Raw genomic sequence first — 20,504 nt, 5'->3', positions numbered from 1 at the left:
TTAATTGTATGACTATTTTTGTTTTGTTTTAGTTTTTATTAGCTATCATTGTTTTATATCGCCTACATTTCCTAATATGTCTGTTCCCCCCTGTTACTCTCAGAGAGCTATTCCTTAGAACAAAGAATTAAAAAGAGGGGAAAAAGCCAATTCAACAAAACCAACAAATATATCAACCTAGCCTGACATTATATGCAGTGATCCAAGGTGTATATATGTGTGTGTTTAAGAATATATATATATTCTTAAAAGGAGAAAAAAATCAGTTTTAAAAACCTAGTATCCCATAAGGTTCATTCCATTTACAGACAGTTCCTTCCTAATTTATATACATTCAACTTCATCCATTATATACCAATAGCCAGTCACCGCAGCCAAATGACTTGTTTGTCATAGCCACCTGTCCCCTTTGGTCTCCTGTGATATGGGACCTACCCTGTCCCTGAACTTACTTACCCTACACCCTAGCGTGAGCTCAAGGTTGGCAGAACTTGTGGTGGCAAGTTCTTCAAAGCTGCTTTCCTCCTTACCAGTACCCTGATCCGCTGGCCATTCCCCAGAGGTCTTTGCCTGTTCTTTATTTTAGAAGCCAGAAGCCCCACCCCTGCCCCAGTTCCTGTGATAAAATGCCCAAAATAACTTGCATCAGCTTTTGCCCTGAAATGTAGTATATCTTACTTAACACCTTGGTATTCCCCAAGAATCCATTTGGACCTAAGTCTTGCTTTTCATATAGAACATAAGTAAAAGAAACTCAGGCCTAGAAGGAAGTCTTCTAATAACAGGCTATATTTCTATAGCACTTTATAGTTATAACCCCTCTTACTACCAGTCAAAAAAACCCTTAGGAAAAAACAAAACTCCAAAGTGCTATATGCTTCAGAAATCGGAGAAAGAAGCCAGAATACTTCATTTTCTCCATAGTAGACCAGGTAGGAAAGAAAGAAGCAGTAAATGGAAAAGGAAGGAGGCTAGAACCCCAGAGTAGAAATAAAGGGAATGTTTGTGTAGCCAGTTCAGTATGGTTCCACACCCCTAATACTACCTGGTCCCCTACCCTACCTTAACCACGTGATGTAACGCAGACTGTAGAGCCTATTACCCAGTGCCTTGGAGCTAAGAAAGTTCCTATTCCCATTGCCTGTTGGGAAAGAGAAAGAGAAGTTCCTATTCCCATTCTTCTTGCCCTCCCAAGTTGGAATGTAATATATTTTCCCATAGAAACAACTGCTCTGTGTGGTGTTTGGGTTCAGTGGTATGCCTCATATGCTTAAGTTATGCTAAAGAATCTGTGATTTCTGTCATGTAGATATTCCCTCCAGATGTTTCTAACTGATTCTGTTTTCATCCATGTTGTTCTACAGATCTTCCATAGAGGCTTTACCAACATACTGAGGAGTACACTGGATGGTTCTTTTAATAACTTGAGACTGCCAATGTTAGCACTTGGACTATCCATTTGTAATATCTCATTCTTGAAATATGGCCAATCTAGTCATTTGTAACATTATTTTTCACATCACTTATTTTGTACAAAACAGCAGATCATGAGTTAAATGGGCCTTTGTAGACTCACCTAAGAACTAACCACCTTTTGGTGATATAATACATACTACCATAATATATGTATTTTCATTTCTGAGAAAAAAATTTTTCCCAAATTTAAACAACCCATTTATGACCTTTTGAAATACAGCCTGTTAACAAGTTGACAACAAACATGTTTATTTTTGTTTCTTATTTAAATGAAGAGACCTAAATTTAGGTTTTTATTTCTTTATAGAAGAAAGCTAGTTGTTGGTGTTTTATTCATGGCAGATAATTTTTCATTTTGCCTTTCACTCTGTAAACAATTATACTGGTCTTTCACTCATCTTGACCAACAGGTTCCAAAACCACTTTCTACACAATAGAGAAAAAAATTTTCCCTCCTTCCATCTCCCCCCTCAAACTCCCTGTGCAATCATACCAGGAATTGGAATAACTCACAAAGTCTTCTGTTGGTGATTTGTGTTATTTGGAGATAGAAAATGAGATTTAACTCTTCTAATTGACAGACGAAAGAACAGCCTGTTTATAACTGTTTAGAAACTGGAGGGAAAATGTCTACTAATGTTCTTTCTATTGTTAACTAATTTCTTAAGCATCACTATGATGCTATACCATACTGATTTGTTTTTAATCTTTCTCATTAGCTCTCAAATGCGAAATCATTTAAAAATACATTTAAGAGAGAACTTTTAAATGTAGCTTAAGGGCCATGGCACAGAATGTTCAACCTTTTAGAACTGCCACATTTGCCAGTTAAAGTTCTTTGATTCCAGCCATCATAAGGTGGCTAGCCATCATTAGTTGCTTTAAAAGCCTCATGGTAAGGGCTAAAAAGGTTTTCCTATTTCAGTGTGAGGTCATCTTATATTACTTATGACTTGTCTACCTGTTCTTGAGTTTTAAAAAATAGTAACACCACCCTCTGATAATCTTCTTGATTTGGTCGCAGATGAAGGATGGTTGGAAGTTGTCCAGTCTTTAATTAGAGTTATTCCATTGGAAGATCCATTGGGACCAGCTGTTATAACGTTATTACTAGACGAGTGTCCATTGCCAACTAAAGTAAGTTAACACATGTGTAACTTATGCAACTGCCACCTACACACATGCCCAAGGATGAATAACCAGAGGGAAAGTTTGATGTGAGCTATTTCCTCTTTATGCATTAGGGCCAAAATGTTGTTCATTATTAACATCATCCCCCAATTTAGCATTTGCTAAAGGCAAAGTGCTAGATCTTATTTCCATGAAACAACTAAATTTAATTGGAGATTAGTAAGTATTAGTTTAAGCAAAAAAAATTAAAGGGATGGAAAGATGAGTATTACCTGAAACGGCAGTCTTTTTTGAAACTAGAACTTTGTAATCTTGGTTCTAATTTTCTTGTTCCTTAATTGTTCCTACATTCATTTTCCCATACCAGAAGGTTTTTTTGAAAACTTTTTTTTTCAAATTTAGAGTAAAAGCTACTCAGCTAAGAGGATTTTTCAGTCTTATTATAGAATTTAATGTTCCTTTGTGATCACATGATATGAAAAAGTATCCACAGGTTAGAAGTAATTACTTGGCCAAGATACTGATCATAAATTATTTTATTTGCGGCATGTGAGAGGGTAGAGAAGCCACTATATATTGTTGGAGTAAAGTGCAAGGTGGGAGGGAAGGTAGGAAGGGAAAACTGATCAGATTTCTTCACTGTAGTGTTGGAATGCCCCAATTTATACATGATCTGCAGTTCAGACAGGAAGGTAAAAATGTCTAATATGTCATCTGAAAATTTGTTTTCTTTATCTTCCAATTCTGTGTCTACACTTTAGCTCACCAAGTTAATAAATGTAGAATTGGCCAGTATACCTTTGTTAAAATGACAGTGCAAGTCAGTCATGTATTGATGTAACCTTGACTTGTTCCCCTCCTTCATGTCATTAATTTATTTTACATATCCTGCTGACTCCTTTGACTTGGCTGTTTTCTTTAAAAAAAAATTGAGTTGGCTTCTGGCCTATTTTCTTGTGCCTTATACGAGTTTCAGGTGCTCCAGTCTGGTGTGGCAGACTCTTGTGATAGAAAGGAAAATTCCTTGACTTAGCTATTAAAGAGTTGACTTCTGAGATTCCTGTTTCAGTTTCATTTGGTGCTGTATTTGTTTTTAAGAAGAAAGACAGCCACTATTGAAATAGTGAAATTTCTTCACCCCTGTATTAGTTAGTCCCCATTGCCTCCTACTGTGTTGGCATCTGCCTGGACTAGGTCTTTTAAAATCAGCGGCATAAAAAATGCATTTTATATAGTTGACACAGCGGGTGCATTATGAATGATATACTTGGCATGGCAAGCCTCAGTTATTGAAATGACATAACTTTAAAGTTACTCTATTACATGATTTAATGTGATGGTACATTGTGTCCTTATCACATGATGTTGATTTCCATTTCATTGGTGCTTAGTTGTTCTTTGCAGACTCAGGTGCACCAAAAGAAATCGAGATTTAAATATGTTAAATCCACTTCGTACTTTTTCTTTTAGGATGCACTCCAGAAGTTGACTGAAATTTTAAATTTAAATGGAGCTGTTGCTTGCCAGGATGCTAGTCATCCTGCCAAACACCGTAACACAACAGCAGTGCTGGGCTGCTTGGCTGAGAAACTAGCAGGTAATTATGAGAAATTTCACATTTTAAAAATGTATTTGATGTCTCCAGCCAAACTCACCATATTATGCTTGGGAAACTAGTTTGTTTTGTTTTTTATAAAGAGAAAAGGGGGGAAATGAGATCCACGTCAGTAAAAAGCACTTTAATCTAGGTGGCTCATTTTTAGAGAATATGATAAAATATTTCATTTAGCTTTTAAAATTAAGAACAAGGCATATAAAACCATATTCAAATACTGCAACAACCAAAAAAAAACTTCTAAAGTTAATAGAAAAGAGAAGAACATAACCTTGTAATGTAGAAAAAAAGAGAAAGACTTAATCCACTTACTGATACTTCCCAAGATTTGGTGTTAAAAACAAAAACAAATCCTTAGATTGAAGGTTGGGTGAGGAGATTGGAAAACATTGCCATCATTTGTTTTTTCACAATGTTTTAATCCCTGCTTAAAGTTTGAAATCACAGTCATTCTTGAAATTCTCTTTTTTCTCTAACTTTCAGTGAGTAAAATCTCTTTTTTTTTTAACCTGAAAAGTAGACTGTATAGCCTTTCATTTTAGAGAGGATACAGTTTTCTTTTTTAATATCTATATGGAATCTTTTAGAATATGGCTAAGGGATTGTTAAACTCTTGTGTTTATTCAACTAAAAACATAAATGAGATCACATCCTGGAAATTAAATAACTACTAAGCCTGTCCTGTGGACTAGAAGTGTCCCACCTTGGCAAACACTATGTAATCAGAACTCTTAGTTTTCCTTCGGTTGACATTTTTTAAAAAGAGCATAAAAGTTCTTGTTTTTTCTTCCATTTTTAAACAAAAGGATTGGGTATTGATGGGTGTTTTTTTACCTTACCATGGCATATGTAATTTCTGTGTTGTGTTTGAGAGCCTATAACTAAAGGATACTATTTTCCAGAGCTTTCATTAAAGTTAATTAATAATGACAAGAAAATGTCATTATTGTTATTAAATGTTATTATAATTTCTAAGTTTACATAGTGTCTGTGACATGTTTCTTTTGACATGACCTTACAACCTTATACAAAAGAGGGGACCTTTTGAGAAAAAAACAAACCTGCCCTTCCTAGATCAAGCCATAGAATAGGTCCATAAATCTTGAGCTAAAAAAGGACCTAGGAGGTGATCTGGTCCAGACTCCTCATTTTACATATGAAGACATTGAAGCCTAGAGAGGGGAGATTACTTTCCCAGAGCCCAACACAAGTAGCAAAGTTGGAATTCAAACTCAGGGCTTCTGGCTCCAAACCTGGGCTTTTTTTTTTTTTAAACCAAACCAAGCAGAGAGTTAAACAGTATTGTCCTTTTTGGTACAACTTAAAACTTTATCTAAAAGGGAGTTTGGAAATTGATCTGCCTGAATATATGTATTCATACAAGGAACTTGAGAGTTAATTTCAAAGTACATTTGGATATCTTGCCTATAAACCAGATGACGTGTATAAACCATGTGGTGGACACTTCAGTACTTGCTGATATGAAAATGTAATACACCAGTTTTATACATGTACCATTGTAGTAATATGTATCATATTTATTATTGCCTTACAGGTCCTGCAAGCATAAGCTTACTTAGCCCGGGGATATTAGAATATTTATTACAGAGCCTGGTAAGTGATATATCAAAGACAGTTGATGTTGCCAGTCATCTAACGCTAACGTATAATAAATTATTTTGGTGTTAAAAAACAAAGCAAAAATTCTTAGATTGGGAGAGGAGGAGAAGTGGAAAGCATTGCCAGAATTTGTTTCTTGTAGTGCCTTAGTCCCTGCTCAAAGTTTGAAATCACAGTCATTATTGAAATTCTTTCATTTCCCTGACTTTTAATAAGTAAAAACTCTTATCTTCTAATCTGAAAAATAGAACATAGAGCTTTTCATTTTAGGAAGGAGAAGGTTTTCTATTTTCATATCTATACAGAGCCTTTTAGTATGTGGCTACAGAATTGTTAAATTCTATTATATTAAATATTTTCTCAAGAAATATAACATAGATTGGCATAGGAAATGAAGGCAATCATATATTTGCATATGTTTCCCAAAGTTGTCTTTATTTCGAATTATGTTAAAGTGTGGGGGCAAAAGCAGGGAGGAGAATATTGCTGGAATTAAATGTTTTTTAAAAAATTATCATAGCAAACATTTACATTGTGCCTTAAGATTTGTAAAACATTTTGCATATATTATTTTACTTGATCCTCACAGCAGTCCTGTGAGATATAGGTGCTATTTTTCAACCTAATTTCGCAGATGAGGAAACTAAGGTTTAAAGGCTAAGTGATTTGCCTGGGTCATAAGGCTAGTTAAGTGTCTAAGGTAAGATTCAAACCCAAGACTCCAGGTCCAGCAATCTATCTAGTATGCTGCTCTGGCTTTAAACTTTAATGTCATAAAATTGCTTTTATAATTGACTTATAACAAGCCTGCACAACTTGCAGCCCAGAGGGCCACTTACAGCCCTTGGGCTTGCCAAAGGATTTCCTCTACATGAGAAGTAACCAGCCTGAGGGCCACAAGTTGTGCAGGCCTGACTTATACCTTCCTCATATTCTTCCAGTCTTCTCTGCCCTTAGCTAGCCTAACCCTCAGACAGTAGACATACAGTCTATCCCCTGGTGGGCGCAGTGACACTGTATGCTGTCACTAAATCCCCAAAATTTCTAGTTTTCTCATTAATGCTTTGAATTTGTCTCCTTGCTGATAACTATAGCCAGTATGTTTTTTAAGGGAGAAATTTTAGGAAAGAAAGACTGTCATAACTCTCTTGACTACGCACAGTGTTAAGCAAAGGTGTTCTAGTCTTTGTGGTATCTGAATGTTTTTGATGCTCAAAAAAGAATCTAGCATATATTCAGCAAGAAAGCAAAATTAGCATGTACAGCTCTTGGGGCAGCAGGGAGAGGTTGAAATTGAAAATGATAATTTTTTTTTTGTCTTTCAGAATTTCCAGTCCCATCCTACAGTCATGCTTTTTGCACTAATTGCACTGGAAAAGTTTGCACAGACCAGTATGTGTACAGTAATCTCTTGTGATAATGTGCTATATTCAGAAATGCTGATTTGCTTGTTTGGTGGATCAGGCAATGCTGTGAATTCTAACATATGTGTACACATTCTGTTTCAGAAATACACATTGATACTGCTGGGCTGTTGGCAACTCATTTAAGTTTTAAACACTACATAAAAAAAACTTTAATTGTTTTAATTTTAAAATGTATATAGGATGAATTTAGGATCATTGGGTGTACCACAGAAGTAACATGTACCTGACTACAATGTATTACCTATATCAAATTGCTTGCCTTCTTAGTAAAGGGGTCATAAGGGAGGAAGACAATTTGCAACTCAGGTTTTTTTTTTTGGTTTGGGTTTTTTTTTTTTGATAGGCAGTGGGGTTAAGTGACTTGCCCAAAGTCACACAGCTAGTGTCAAGTGTCTGAGGCCGGATTTGAACTCAGGTCGTCCTGACTCCAGAGCCAGTGCTCTATCCACTGTGCCACCTAGCTGCCCCTGCAACTCAGTTTTAAAAATGAATGTTTAAAATTGTTTTTACATGTAATTGGGGGGAAAATAAAATACTGAGTAAATGAAAAAAGAAAAAGAAAAAAAGAAGTAATATGTACCTTGACCATTTTAAATCAAGTACCTTAGTTTTACTTGCTTTAACAAAGGAAGTTCTGTTTACAGTCCCTCTTCCCTCCCCCTTCTCCCCTCCACAGGTGAAGGATTGCTGTGGTTTTTTACTTTATATGATTGCATATAGCATCTCTCTCAAGTACCACTTTTTGTTGAGATGTTTGACCATGGTTACCCTCTTGTTCTTAGCCTGTAGATGTTTTGACTAATTTCAGGGAAAATGTTGACTATCATTTAACTGTGTAATTTGTATGAGCTATGCAGAAAGTAAAATGTTCCTTCTTTTCTTCCAGTTCACTCATTTAGAATTTTTACTTCTTTTCCCCTAGTTGCTAGCTAATTCAAGTCTTGCTTCTTTCCTGCTAGGTGAAAATAAGATGACTATCTCCAAATCCTGTATTAGTGACCGTCTGGTCATGTTGGAGAGATGGACAGAAAATTCTGACTATCTGAAACGTCAAGTTGGTTTCTGCGCTCAGTGGAGTTTAGACAATCTCTGTAAGTTAGTGTATTTTATTAAAATGATTTCCACCGCCACTCAAAAAGTTGCTTCCATTTGATGATTAGTCTTATTTTTCTAATAATAATTCATTTATTCATTCAACAAATATTTATTGTGTCCACTGTGAGCAAGGCAACAGTAAGATAAGACGGGGACACAATACAATATGATATGTGATAAGTACAGGAGAGGAATGGAATACAAAGTTTTACTACAGGTGAAATAATGCTGAAGGTGATGATGAGAAGACTGAATCTTTCCCTGAAAGATCCCTGAGAGGATTAAGAATACTACAGAAAGGTATCCCTAGGAGTCTTCCACACAAGTTGTGGAGGCTGCCCCTAACTCCAGCATCCCCCTGCTCATAAATCCTCACTCACTCTTATTTCCTGCCACGTCAGTTCCACATCCTTCTACATGACTTTAAAGGCTAACCCTAACTTGGCTGTACCATACATCTCGAACTGTCTGTCTAACATATATACTCTGCCATAGCCAAAGCGGTCTCCATAAACTGTTGCATAAGCATGCCATGCCTATTCCAGTCTCCTAATTTGATTCTCCTCTCCTCATTCTTCTGCATATTAAAATCCTACCTATTCTTCAAGATCCAGTTTAAGTCCTACTTCTTCTATAGATGCTATCCTAACTATTCCTACCTGCCCCTCCTCTGAACAGAAATGGAGCATGTGTAGTCTGAACCACAAAATTTGGCACAAGTATTTCACCATCTTGTATTTGTCCATTTTATAGTGTCTTATGCATTTCACATCAGTTGTTAATTCTTTCACGTGTCTTTGGCTCACCCTAACCCTACCTCTCTGTCCAACCAGATTGAGAGCAGAGACCCTTTTCATGTCTAGAACAGTGCTGGTCATGTACTTGCTGTTTGGTAGATACTTGTTTAATTTTAAAAGGAGATCTTCCATAGTGACAAGAGAAGATTAGGAGACTTATCAATCAACAAGCATTTGTGAAGCATCTACTAAGTACCATATTCTTTACCGAGTGCTGGAGATGTAGACACAAAATGAAATAATTCCTTCCCAAGCATTGCCAAACCGGATCATGATCCCCAAACGACAAGAATTCAGGACATTGTTTCACCTTGAAATAAAGAAAATTGTACTTTGTGTAATGTGTATATTTCTGGTGTTTGGGAATTAGGGTTCTTTAGGTATAAGGAACCTAATGTTGAAAATCATACTGCTTTCCCTGGCTTCTAGCCAGGCACATTCACTTACTATAATGTATAACCAGAGCCACCATTCAGCATGACCTACTTGACCTTACAGGCCACGTTCACAGCTATTAAACTTTGCTGATTTCATTATTTTCCAGAGGAGTGTGATCTAGCAACACAATTTATTTTTCTTTTGCAGTTTTGAAAGAAGGCAGGCAATTTACTTATGAGAAAGTGGACCTGACCAACATTAGGGCCATGCTGAATAGCAATGATGTTAGCGAGTACCTGAAGATCTCACCACATGGATTGGAGGTAAAAAAGCAATAATTTACAGTTTTGAAAATCCTTAGCCTTTTTCCACCTATGGCCTAGTGCCAAAGACTAGAGGCCTCTCAATAATTATTTCTCTTTGGCTTATACTCCCATTTAGGGTTTGACCTAGGAACATCAGAATTTGTCAAGGTTTCTACACACAAAGAAAAATAAAATAAAATAAGCACTCAGACTAACAAAACATCAGCTATCAGAAAGGTCTAATTTAACCCAACCAAAAAATGCGAAGAGCTTTCACCTGAGCCCATAAACATTGAGACAATTCCCCTTTCCTCTGCAGTGGGCCTCTGTCTTTACCAAAGACATGTACAATCCTCCAGACTTATAGTATTACCCTAAGTAGGGCCCTCAAGCCAAGGGAAATAACTTGAAGTTGCTAAGGAATCAACACCACTCCCTCGCCCCCCACTTCATGAGTCCCTTATGCTTCCAAGAACTCGTACAGTCCGCTAGATGTAGGGTCACCCCCATTGTAGGAAGTGACTCAGAAGTTTTTAGGGAGCTCAGCAGCCCTCTTCTCTGATAGGGCCCACCTTCCTTTGGCATCTGCACACACAGGGCTCCCACGAATCTCCTCCAGTTTTGTGTTTTGTGCATGGCAAGGAAAGAAGGGTCTGTCTTTAATCATGAGAGTATTAAATGTGCCAGGCAGTGACTACAAGCTGACACTGTGCTTTACCTAGGTGATTATCGTCTTTCAAGTAACCATTATTGACTGTCATGCCATTTGGTTTTGTTAGGCTCGATGTGATGCCTCCTCCTTTGAAAGTGTGCGTTGCACATTCTGTGTTGACTCTGGGGTATGGTACTATGAAGTTACAGTTATCACTTCTGGAGTCATGCAGATAGGCTGGGCCACCAAAGACAGCAAATTTCTCAATCATGTAAGTACATGAATGAAATGACCCTAAAGCACAGTGACTTTCATTTTTCTCTATGTTTAACATGTAGAAAAGCGGTATCTGGATTGATATTGAATTAAATATTATTTAGATATTGAATTTCAATGATCTGAATCCCCCAAAGACATTTGCCTTCAATCAGTTAATCAACAAGCATTTATTAAGCATCTGCTGTGTGCCACACACTAATTTATGGGTAGGAAAAAACTAAGAAGTTTCTCCAGGCTTCATCTTCTTGAGTCCTAAAGGTTTAATTCTTTATTTCAAAGATGAGTATGCTAATATAGTCTTATCTATAACACTTACTTCTCCATCTCTAGCTCTGCCCTAGCTTTGATCTTCTGTGATTTATACAGTTTTAACTTGCAATTTGTCAACAATGAATAATACCAACATTTTAAAAATGTTGTTTTCCAAAAGCAATAGTGGGAGATTTTGGGAGAGCAGGCAAATGGTCTACTTAAAATAATTATGATTGGCTGGTAAAACCTTAGTGCAGAGCTTTTCCCTCTGCCTTTTTTTCCCTACAGATGACTTTTTTGGTGCCAGTTTGTCAGTCTCATAAAGGATAGTATCCCCCTTTTTCTGGTAATCAGGCTATAAGCCAGTTATGGTAGTCAGAATTCAGTCAGAAGTGTGATTTAGAAAATCATTTTCAATTTTCTTTGTTGTAAAGTCTTGAGTTTTAAAAATTGGCCTTGTTTGGGGAAGGGTTATTCTAAATCCCAGTCCCTACTGCTAAATCCCTATCCCTGGTTGGGATCAGCCTTGGAGATAACAGTGTAGCCACAGATTAAACATTTCTCTCTTGACTGCATAGTTTTTCATGGAACACCAAAGGAGCACTTATCAGACCCAAGGGTTCAATGGGACACCTGAAACTCTTGGCCAAAGGAACAATTCAGGAGAAAAGGACTCATGGGGCGAGTTGAATAGAGCTGGAACTAGGGATAGGCAGGGTATTTAATTACTTTGGGGGCATAATCTAGGATATTCTTTAATATTCTTTTTATTGATGCATGTTATTAATGCCCTAAAGTAATAATAATAGCATTTTATATGGCACTTTAAGGTTTGCAAAGCACTTTATAAATATTACCTCATTTGATCCTCACAACAACCCTGGGAGGTAGATGCTATTATTATCCTCACTTTACAGATGAGGAAGCTAAAGCAAACAGAAGTTAAGTGATTTGGCTGGTCTGAGTTGAGATTTGAACTCAGGCCTGATTCCAGATACAGCTAGGTAGCGCAATGGATAGAGTGCAAGGCCTGGAGTCAGGAAGACTCATCTTCCTGAGTTCAAATCTGGCCTCAGACACTTGCTAGCTATGTGACCCTGGGCAAGTTACTTAACACTGTATGCCTCAGTTTCCTCATCTGTAAAATGAGCTGGAGAAGGAAATGGCAAATGACTCTAGTATCTTTGCCGAGAAAACCCCCAATGGGGTCACAAAGAGTTGGACGTGACTGAAAGGATTCAACAACAGCTTCCTGATTCCACACCAGCACCCAATCCACTGCACCATCTAGCTGCCTCTCGATGGCTTTTTCCTAAACTTGGGTCACATGTGTTAATTTGGAGACTCAAAACCCATTGGTAGACATTAACTAGCAGGAGAGGCAAGTTTGGGCCATTACCTGGTGTGCACAAAGGTCTTCTAAAGGTTAATAGGGTCATGTGATAATTAGTCAGGATTAAGTTCCCAATGAATTTCTGCTTTTGTCAGAAACCTCTTATGTAGCTCTTCTCTATAATGCATCGTCTGAATAACCTCAGTACTATCATGGCTGAAGTTTAACCTGCTCATTAATTCAGAGCAGTTCCCCTGGACAGAGAAGGCCAAATTGTGTGAATGACCGACAAGGAATGATTTTCAAAGAGATCGTCATCATCATGATCCATATCCATGTTTTGTGGTTTATAGTTTTCAGAGCCCTTTCACATCCCTCTCCTAATTTGAACCTTAGGATATACTCCTGTGAGGTAAGAAGGGCAAGGATGGTTATCCCCATTTTACAGATGAGGAAACAAAAGCTCATAGAAATGGACTTGTCTATGGTTACACAGCACAAATAAGATCTAGGGCTAGAACCCAGGTTTTCAGTAAGCCATGGTAGTTTTTCTTTTCACTCAAACACAGGGAGAAGCTAAGAGATAAAATTACCGTCTCCTCATTTGTCAGCATAACTCACTTCAGGGCTGGAGAGACCTAATAAATATGTTTGTAGCTGAGTATTATCATTTCAAAAACTTAACCAGTCAGCGTAGAGTGCCAGAGTTTAAGTACATGATAGATGATGCTACTTTATAAGATGTAATAGCAGATGGTTGGCTTAAAATTCAGAGGCTTAAAAAAGGATTGGGGGAGGGGAAGCCCCCCAGCTTAAAGAATGGCCTATTCTTTTACAAGCAGTGTGACTAGCTTTGGATTTCTTCTTATGCATTTTTCTTTCCTAAATACTTAGTTCCCTGTTAGAAGTTGATAAAGTTTGAGTTAGTCTCTTTTCACAAATGCAGGATCCTGATAACATTGCCACACATACAGTTTTATTTCAAATGGGTATTGTTATTGTTTTAGAGGTTAAAAGAATGTTATAGTCATACAGATGCAGTGTATACTTTTACAGGATAAGTAATTCCTGTCATACACCCAGTCTCTGAGGATTAACATTTCTTATAAAATAAGACTCCCTTTAAATCTTCCAACATGGATTTTTAGTTTAGAAAGGATAACCTTATTCCAAAGATTCTGGTAAACAATGTTCTTAGCCATATTTTTAAAAGGTGCCTCAGGGTTCTAAGATAATTTCTTCTTGTTGTCAGCTACAGTTCTTTGGAGATTTATAATAATGCCTTTATGTTTATCTATCACCAATAAGTATGCACATAGAGGGTTTGAAGTAAATACATACGAGGATTGACAGCAAAACATAACTTGTCTCCTTTTGGCAGAGAAGTAGTGGACTATAGGTATGTAATGAGCCAGACACAGTCAGACATGGCCAGTGTGTTGGTTTAACAATATTTCTTAGTTTCAAGAGAGAATTCTATTTAGAGGGACAGATTGGGAAATAATAGTAATGTGGTAGGGGTTTTTTTCCCTAAGCATCAATAAAACATTTTTTAAAAGTAATTAATAACAGCTCCATTGAGCAGTAGGGTAAGACATTCAAAAAGTACCTTTAATGAACACTAGCCAAAATCCTAATGTGTTTGTAATTCTTTTTAGTAATTTTACCCAATACCAACAAGCTTCTGTGTGTGTGTGTGTGTGTGTGTGTGTGTGTGTGTGTGTGTGTGTGTGTGTGTAAAGGTGGCTGGGAAAAGTAGAGTATAGAAACATCTCCAAAATTAACAAAACTGCCTCTTTCCCATTTATCTGCCTCAATTCATGAAAACCAAACTAATCTTGCTAGGATTTTTTTTATCCCTTACTTCAGTATCCATAGCTGATTCTTAAATCACAGACTCAGAGGGATTTTTAGAATAAATCTTTTCACATAGCTACTTCACTTAGTTCTAAGTAAGGAGAGTTAAGGTTAACGTTATTGGAACTAACCCTAAAAAACAGGAATACTTAAGACTGAATCTCTACAATACAGCTTTGTTTTAGAATTTACCAGGAAAAAATATCTTTCATATTAAAGTGTATAAAATAGACCTCGACTTCATCTTGTTTTAGGCCACCTCCAAGATTTTATTTGTCTTTTGAAGGGCCCCTGGTCAGTGAGTCTCAGAATAATAGAAATTAAAGATAGAAAAGTACTGTTTGTGATACTTGCCTTTGTCCCTCAAATGCTGTCATGGGGGCTGATAATCATTTGGAAAAAGCCAACGACCATGATCTTATAGAGTAATATAGCTTGTATAGCCAACAGAAAGGGCAGGCTTGTATTATTTTTGGCAAGTTGGTGAATTAGTTACAACCAGCATTGACAGGCCTTGATTCCATATCTCTGCCTCTCTGCCAAGCCCATCAGTACATCTGTCTTGGACAGACATTATGGATAATCAATGAATTGGGCTCAGAATTGAATAGAAGAGAATACACTGGATTGAATTTGGGAAATTACTTAGCACTTTTAGTGATCTTAAGCTTTGGGAACAGTCCATCTTTTTTTAACATGAATGTTTTTCAGGAGATTCTATGTGGCTACAAATCATGGAATGCCATGGTCTCTGAGGAATGAAAATTTCAAGTTACCCAAAGGGCAATGAAAAGATGTAGCACATTACTCATGACAAATTGCGTATTAAAGATTATGTAAAATATATCATCAAAAAGCTGAAAAAGAAGAGGCCAATAATGTAGAAAGTATGAAGGAGCAGTTAGCTTGCATGCTCTATTGGCACTTTTGTGATATATAGAGATCTAGGGAAAAACCCTACCACACTGAATGACCCTCCTGTGGAGAATATATTGGAAAATATGGAGAAAACTCATGGGATAAGAAGATGTGGGTGGTTTGTAATCTGCATCACTGGAGGAAGTACTCACATCAGTGGAATGACAGTTTCATCAAAGTATTCAGTAAATTCCTTCTCCTTGACTATCTGTGCTCATGAGAGAAAAGGAGCAACTATAACCAGGATAATTAATACTTTAAGAATCTGTGATTTCATCAGTGTTGGTTCTCCCTCTCCCAGTGCAGATCATAATACCCTCTGTCCCTTAGAAAATTCGACACAACCCAGAAAAAAATTTTGTTTGAGCACCTACTATTTTCAAAACACTATGCTAGATGCTAGAGGATGCAGAAACCAAAATAAAACAGTCCCTGTCTCAAAATTTACATTATATAGGAGAAGACAGTTTGAGGAAGGAAAAATACTGACTTAGATTTCACATTAGGAGTTCACATGTGAGCAAAAAAAAAAAAGAAACGATCGACAAGCATTTATCAACTCCTTATTATGTGCCAGGCACTGTGCTAAGTCTTAAGGATAGTTTTTTAAAGGGTAAAAACATCCCCTGCCCTCAGAGAACTCAAATTGTAATGGGGGCAACAGCATGTAAATAACTAGATATATAGAGTATATGGGAAGGTGATCAGAAGGAAAGATACAGCTGGGAGGACCTGGAGAGACCTTATGCAGAAGGTGGAATTTCAGTCTTGGAGGAAGCTGGAAAACTTAAGAGATGGAGATGAGAGGATAGAACATTCCAAGAATGGGGATAAGAAACTGAAGCTCATTGAGGCCGGTGTGAGATGGTCAGATGTGAGCTTTAGAAAAATTGCTTTGTAAGCTGAATAGAGGTTGGATTGGAATGGTGAAAGAATTGAGGCAGGGAACCAGTTGGAAGCTATTACTTGCCACTGGACTGAGATGGCTCTGGAGGAGAGAATGAGGCTGGTGACTTTGCACAGCCCTCCCTCACTTAATCCAATGATTTGCCAGTCATGGCATCACCTTCCTGATGTCATGGTCTTCTTCAAGAATGAAGGACAAACAGTGAACAAGGCAAGAGGTGATAAGGGATTGGAAGAGGTAGAGTTGAGGTAGGAAGTTCCTTAAAGAACCAGCCCAAAAACTATTAACAATCATCTCTAAAACTGAGGGTAATGTCAGAGACAGTTCCTAGTAGATCTTCTGGTATAAAAACAATCTTAAAGGCCAGAAGTAGTAGAAGGAACATCAGATCTGTAGCATAGATGATGATAAATAGATATTATTACTGATCCCCATTATAAATCCAAAGCAGTCTCTATCAAGGTAACTAAGAATGTCATGGGCCTATTGTATTCATCCTGTTTCTAGGCCTGAGTTGATAACCATAACAATCCTGTACTGTATCCACTAGTATTCCCTGAATACACCAGTCCACACTTCTCTTTCCATAGTAGCCCCATCATGGCTATGGTACCAAATTTTTGCCCCTTTGGAGGCTTCCACTTCACACCCTTCTATGAGAGTTGGTAAAAACTCCCAGTCATTTTCACTCAGAGATTCAAAGTAACTACCAAGTCAGCTAAAGGATCCCTTTTTTTCCAAATGAACTCCAGTTTATCTTTAATTGTAAATGACTGTTTCACTTCTCCTGTATCTCTAGAAAGCAAAATGTTTCTCTCGGTCCCTCAAGATTGTCTAGGAGGGAATTGTCCAAACCATCCTGGGGAAAGGAAACTTGCCATTTTAAGGGAGTGAGAATTATTTCCCCAGGTTGTATAGAATCTTCTTAGGGGTCAAAAAACTCAAGAGCCAGGTGGCCTCACATAGGGGACAGAATAAGGAATAACTATAGAGGATTAAGTAGAATTGTGTTCAAAAGTAAGTCCATCCTCATCTGGTAAATCCTCCAGATGGCTGGATCCAAGAAACTACTGGTATGGAGACCCTTTCCTTTTCTTAGGAGAGCATTGTATTTTCAACGACAGCCCCTGGATATAGGACACTTAAACCCCAAAATTAGGGCCGTCATTACAAAGCTATTGTTTTTTCAAATCGATTACATCATACCACAATATTAGCTGCCTGAGGATGGTATGGAAGATGAAAAACTCAGTAAATATATTGGTGATGACCTCAATCTTGGACCTTCTTCACAGTAAACTGGATGCCCTCATCAGATGCCCATAAAGGAAGGATATGTTCTGTAAGGGCTTGATTGTGGCTGCCTCATTAGCAGATCAAATGGACACTGCAGTATCATATCCTGGATAGGTATCAACTGCAGTCAGGGCAGACCTCTTGAGGAAAAGTCAGTAATCAATGTGATAATCAGGCAGGTCAAGAATGACTTGGAATCATGCCATATTGATCCAGTAAGAGTCCAGTAAACCTGTGGGTTTCCTTTTCAGTCTGTGGGAGAGTGAAGGCCAGTAGCTTATTATGAACTGCACTTGGAATTGTATACATTCTCCCCATTCAGAGTTTTTCCCAAAACTTAGTGAACTGGACCCTTGAATTTTCTTAAGGTTGATCTCCCACCCCTTTTCTCTCATATGAGCCACCATCCAACATAGAGCCTCTTCCACTGTGGCCTTATCTGGCCCTTATTGTCCATATAGTAGTAGATGTCATTTTCATTAGGAAATTGGGCCTCTTTTCAGATCTCTGCCCACCAAAATATGACAATATGAAGGAGAATCCAAATAACCTTGAGCAAGAATGGTATATTGAACTCCTTCCTGGATGAAAACAAACTGCTTCTGGCTACTCTCAGCCGTGAGAGTGGAGAAAAAGGCATTGGCAAGATCAGTAATTCCATACCCAGGGCCAGTGCCATTTGGTCACTGTATTGGCAAGGTCAAAAATGGCCACAGCAATTGGCTTAACAATTTTATTCAGCTCCCAGTAATCTCTTGTCAGTCACATAATCAGCTGCCTTCTTCAACCACACAGGGTCATTATAAGGAGAACTTATTAGGTCTCCAACTTTCTTCACCTCCATTGATAGGAAGGAAATATCTTTGACCTTCCCCCCTCCCTTCAGTTTTTGTTTAATTTTAATTACATGGAATGATTCAGACAATTTGAAGAGCTTCCATTTAGCCCTACCCACAATAAGACCCTTCCCACAATCAGCCACTCTGACAGAGCCAGACAGGGGATCTGCCACCCACCTCTACATAAGTAAAGAGGCTCTTTAGTGGTCTCCCTGCCCCTTGATAGAAATTGTAATATCCCTATGAATCCATTGATGGTGCTTTGGTATAATAGTAATTTGCCTGCTGGTATACAGCAGCCCCTTATATATTTGATGTCCAGTTGCTGCAGTTAAAACAGCCTGAAATCTAGAGAACACCTCAGCCCTCACCCTAGAGCAGGGATTCTATAAGTCCATGAATAGACTTTAAGAGGTCCGTAATGAAGTTGGATGGGGGAGTAAATGACATCTTTATTTTCACTAACCTTTCACTGAAATTTTGTTGTTCCTTCAATTATAATTGGAAGCAAAACCTTCTGAGAAGGGAGCTATAAACTTCACCAGACTTCCAGTGACACTAAAAAAGTTAAGAACCCTTACCCTAGCAGGACTTACTCCAACAGTCCCTTGAACTCAAGGGTAAAGGATTATGTACTCATTAACTAAAGAATCAACTTTGGGAAAAGTTGGCAAAGCCAGATCAGGGGTGATGGGCTCAGAAAGTGATAAAAGGTAGAGAGAGTGAACGTCATAGTGAAAATGAGAGACTCAGAAAATACTGAGCTTTGTTTTAGACAACTTGATTTTATGATGCTGATGAGGTTTCCAGAGCTGTCCAGCAAGCAGTTGTTGATGCGGAACTGGAGTTTGTTAGAGAGATTAGAGCTAGAAATACAGATTTGGGAGTTATGTGTGACAAGATAGCAATTGAACTCATAGCAATGGATGAGATCACCAGAAGAGGATATTAAAAGAGAAAACCCAGGTCAGAGCACTGGGGACAACCCATGCTTCAAAACCAGGAAAAGGATGATGATCTAGTGAAGGAAACTGAAAAGGAGTGATCAAAACAGGAGGGCTAAGAGAAGTGTCAGAAAAAAACAAGGAAGGACAGAGTGCACAGGAAAGAAATGGCTAATAGGGTCAGAAGCCTCTGATTAAGGAGGATGAAAACTGAAGGGAGATGGGGTATCCAATTGATTGTGGCTGCCTCATTAACAGGCCAAATGGACAGTGCAGTACCATATCCTGAGAAGTGGGAAGGGGCACTATCAGATTGAACAGTTAAGGATTGTTGATAACTTTGAAGACAACAGATTTAGTTGAGTGGTTGGGTTGGAAACCAAGAAGTTGAGAAGTAATTGAAAAGTGAGGAAATGGAAGCAATGAGTAGAGGTGACTTTCATAACTATGAAAAACCGAAGAGTGAGGGACAACAGCTTGATTGTCAAAGAGTCATAAGGGTCAAAAATAGATTTTTTTTCAAGGATGAGGAAAACCAGGGCACATATATAGACATCAAGGAAAACACCAATAGATAAAGTGAATTTGAAGGTGAGAGATAGAAGGACAATGATAGAAGGGGCAAATCCTGAAGGAAACAAGTGAGGATAAAATCAAGAGTACAACTAGAAGTGCTGGCTTCCGTTGACTTTACTGTCCCTCAAACTCTTAGCCTATCACTGTCTTCTCTTTTACAGCTGTCATCAAAGGAAAAAACTGTGCGTTTATTGCTTCTGCTTTCTCATTTCCCACTCCTCAACTCTTTGAAATCTTGCTTCTATTCCTACTAATTAACCCCAATATAGTGATGATTTAGCTACTCAGCTGTCAAGTCTACTGAGAGAGGCTGTGGAGGCAGAAATCAACACTAATCTCCATTCATACCACAACCACCCTAATTCATGCCCTCATTACCTATGACCTAGATAATTCCAATAGCCCTCTAATTGCTCTTCTTGCATCCAGCCACTCCCCTCTTTAATCCATCCTACAGGTAGGTGCCATATCGATGTTCCCAAAGCACGGGTCTGACGATGATCACTCCCCCACACTTTTAATGACTCCAATTGCTTCTAGTATAATATGTAGAATACTGTTTAGCATTTGAAGCCCTTCACCATCTGGTCCTAGCCTGTCTTTTTCTAAACTCATTATCCATTATTCCCACTCACAATCACTGTATTCCAGGCAATCTGGTGTACTCGCTTTTCTTTACATATGACATGCTTCCTCTTGCCTCTGTGTCCCAGCACAGGCTGTTCCCCATTCCTGAAATGTCCCTCTTCAGTTCTGCTTCGTGGAATCTATGGTTCCTATCAAGTTTCAGCTCAAGTAACAATGTCT

The 20,504-nt window shown here is 38.0% G+C and overlaps 1 protein-coding gene across 5 annotated transcripts in view; it reads left to right on the top strand.

The window, feature by feature from the left end:
- RSPRY1 (ring finger and SPRY domain containing 1) overlaps positions 1 to 20,504 on the top strand; it is a 62,730-nt gene that overhangs the window by 27,475 nt on the left and 14,751 nt on the right. For all 5 annotated transcript variants that reach the window (XM_020965690.2, XM_020965689.2, XM_020965687.2 and 2 more), the window contains 7 exons: positions 2,501 to 2,613; positions 4,078 to 4,204; positions 5,778 to 5,836; positions 7,168 to 7,234; positions 8,229 to 8,360; positions 9,747 to 9,862; positions 10,624 to 10,767. In XM_020965690.2, the coding sequence (XP_020821349.1) occupies positions 2,501 to 2,613; positions 4,078 to 4,204; positions 5,778 to 5,836; positions 7,168 to 7,234; positions 8,229 to 8,360; positions 9,747 to 9,862; positions 10,624 to 10,767 (758 nt within the window). The remainder of the gene's footprint in view (positions 1 to 2,500; positions 2,614 to 4,077; positions 4,205 to 5,777; positions 5,837 to 7,167; positions 7,235 to 8,228; positions 8,361 to 9,746; positions 9,863 to 10,623; positions 10,768 to 20,504) is intronic.

This window comes from Phascolarctos cinereus, unplaced genomic scaffold (genome assembly GCF_003287225.1).
Source record: "Phascolarctos cinereus isolate Bilbo 61053 unplaced genomic scaffold, phaCin_HiC Scaffold_2;HRSCAF=192, whole genome shotgun sequence".
Lineage (NCBI taxonomy): Eukaryota > Metazoa > Chordata > Mammalia > Diprotodontia > Phascolarctidae > Phascolarctos > Phascolarctos cinereus.
This window is presented reverse-complemented; position numbering and strand designations above follow the sequence as displayed.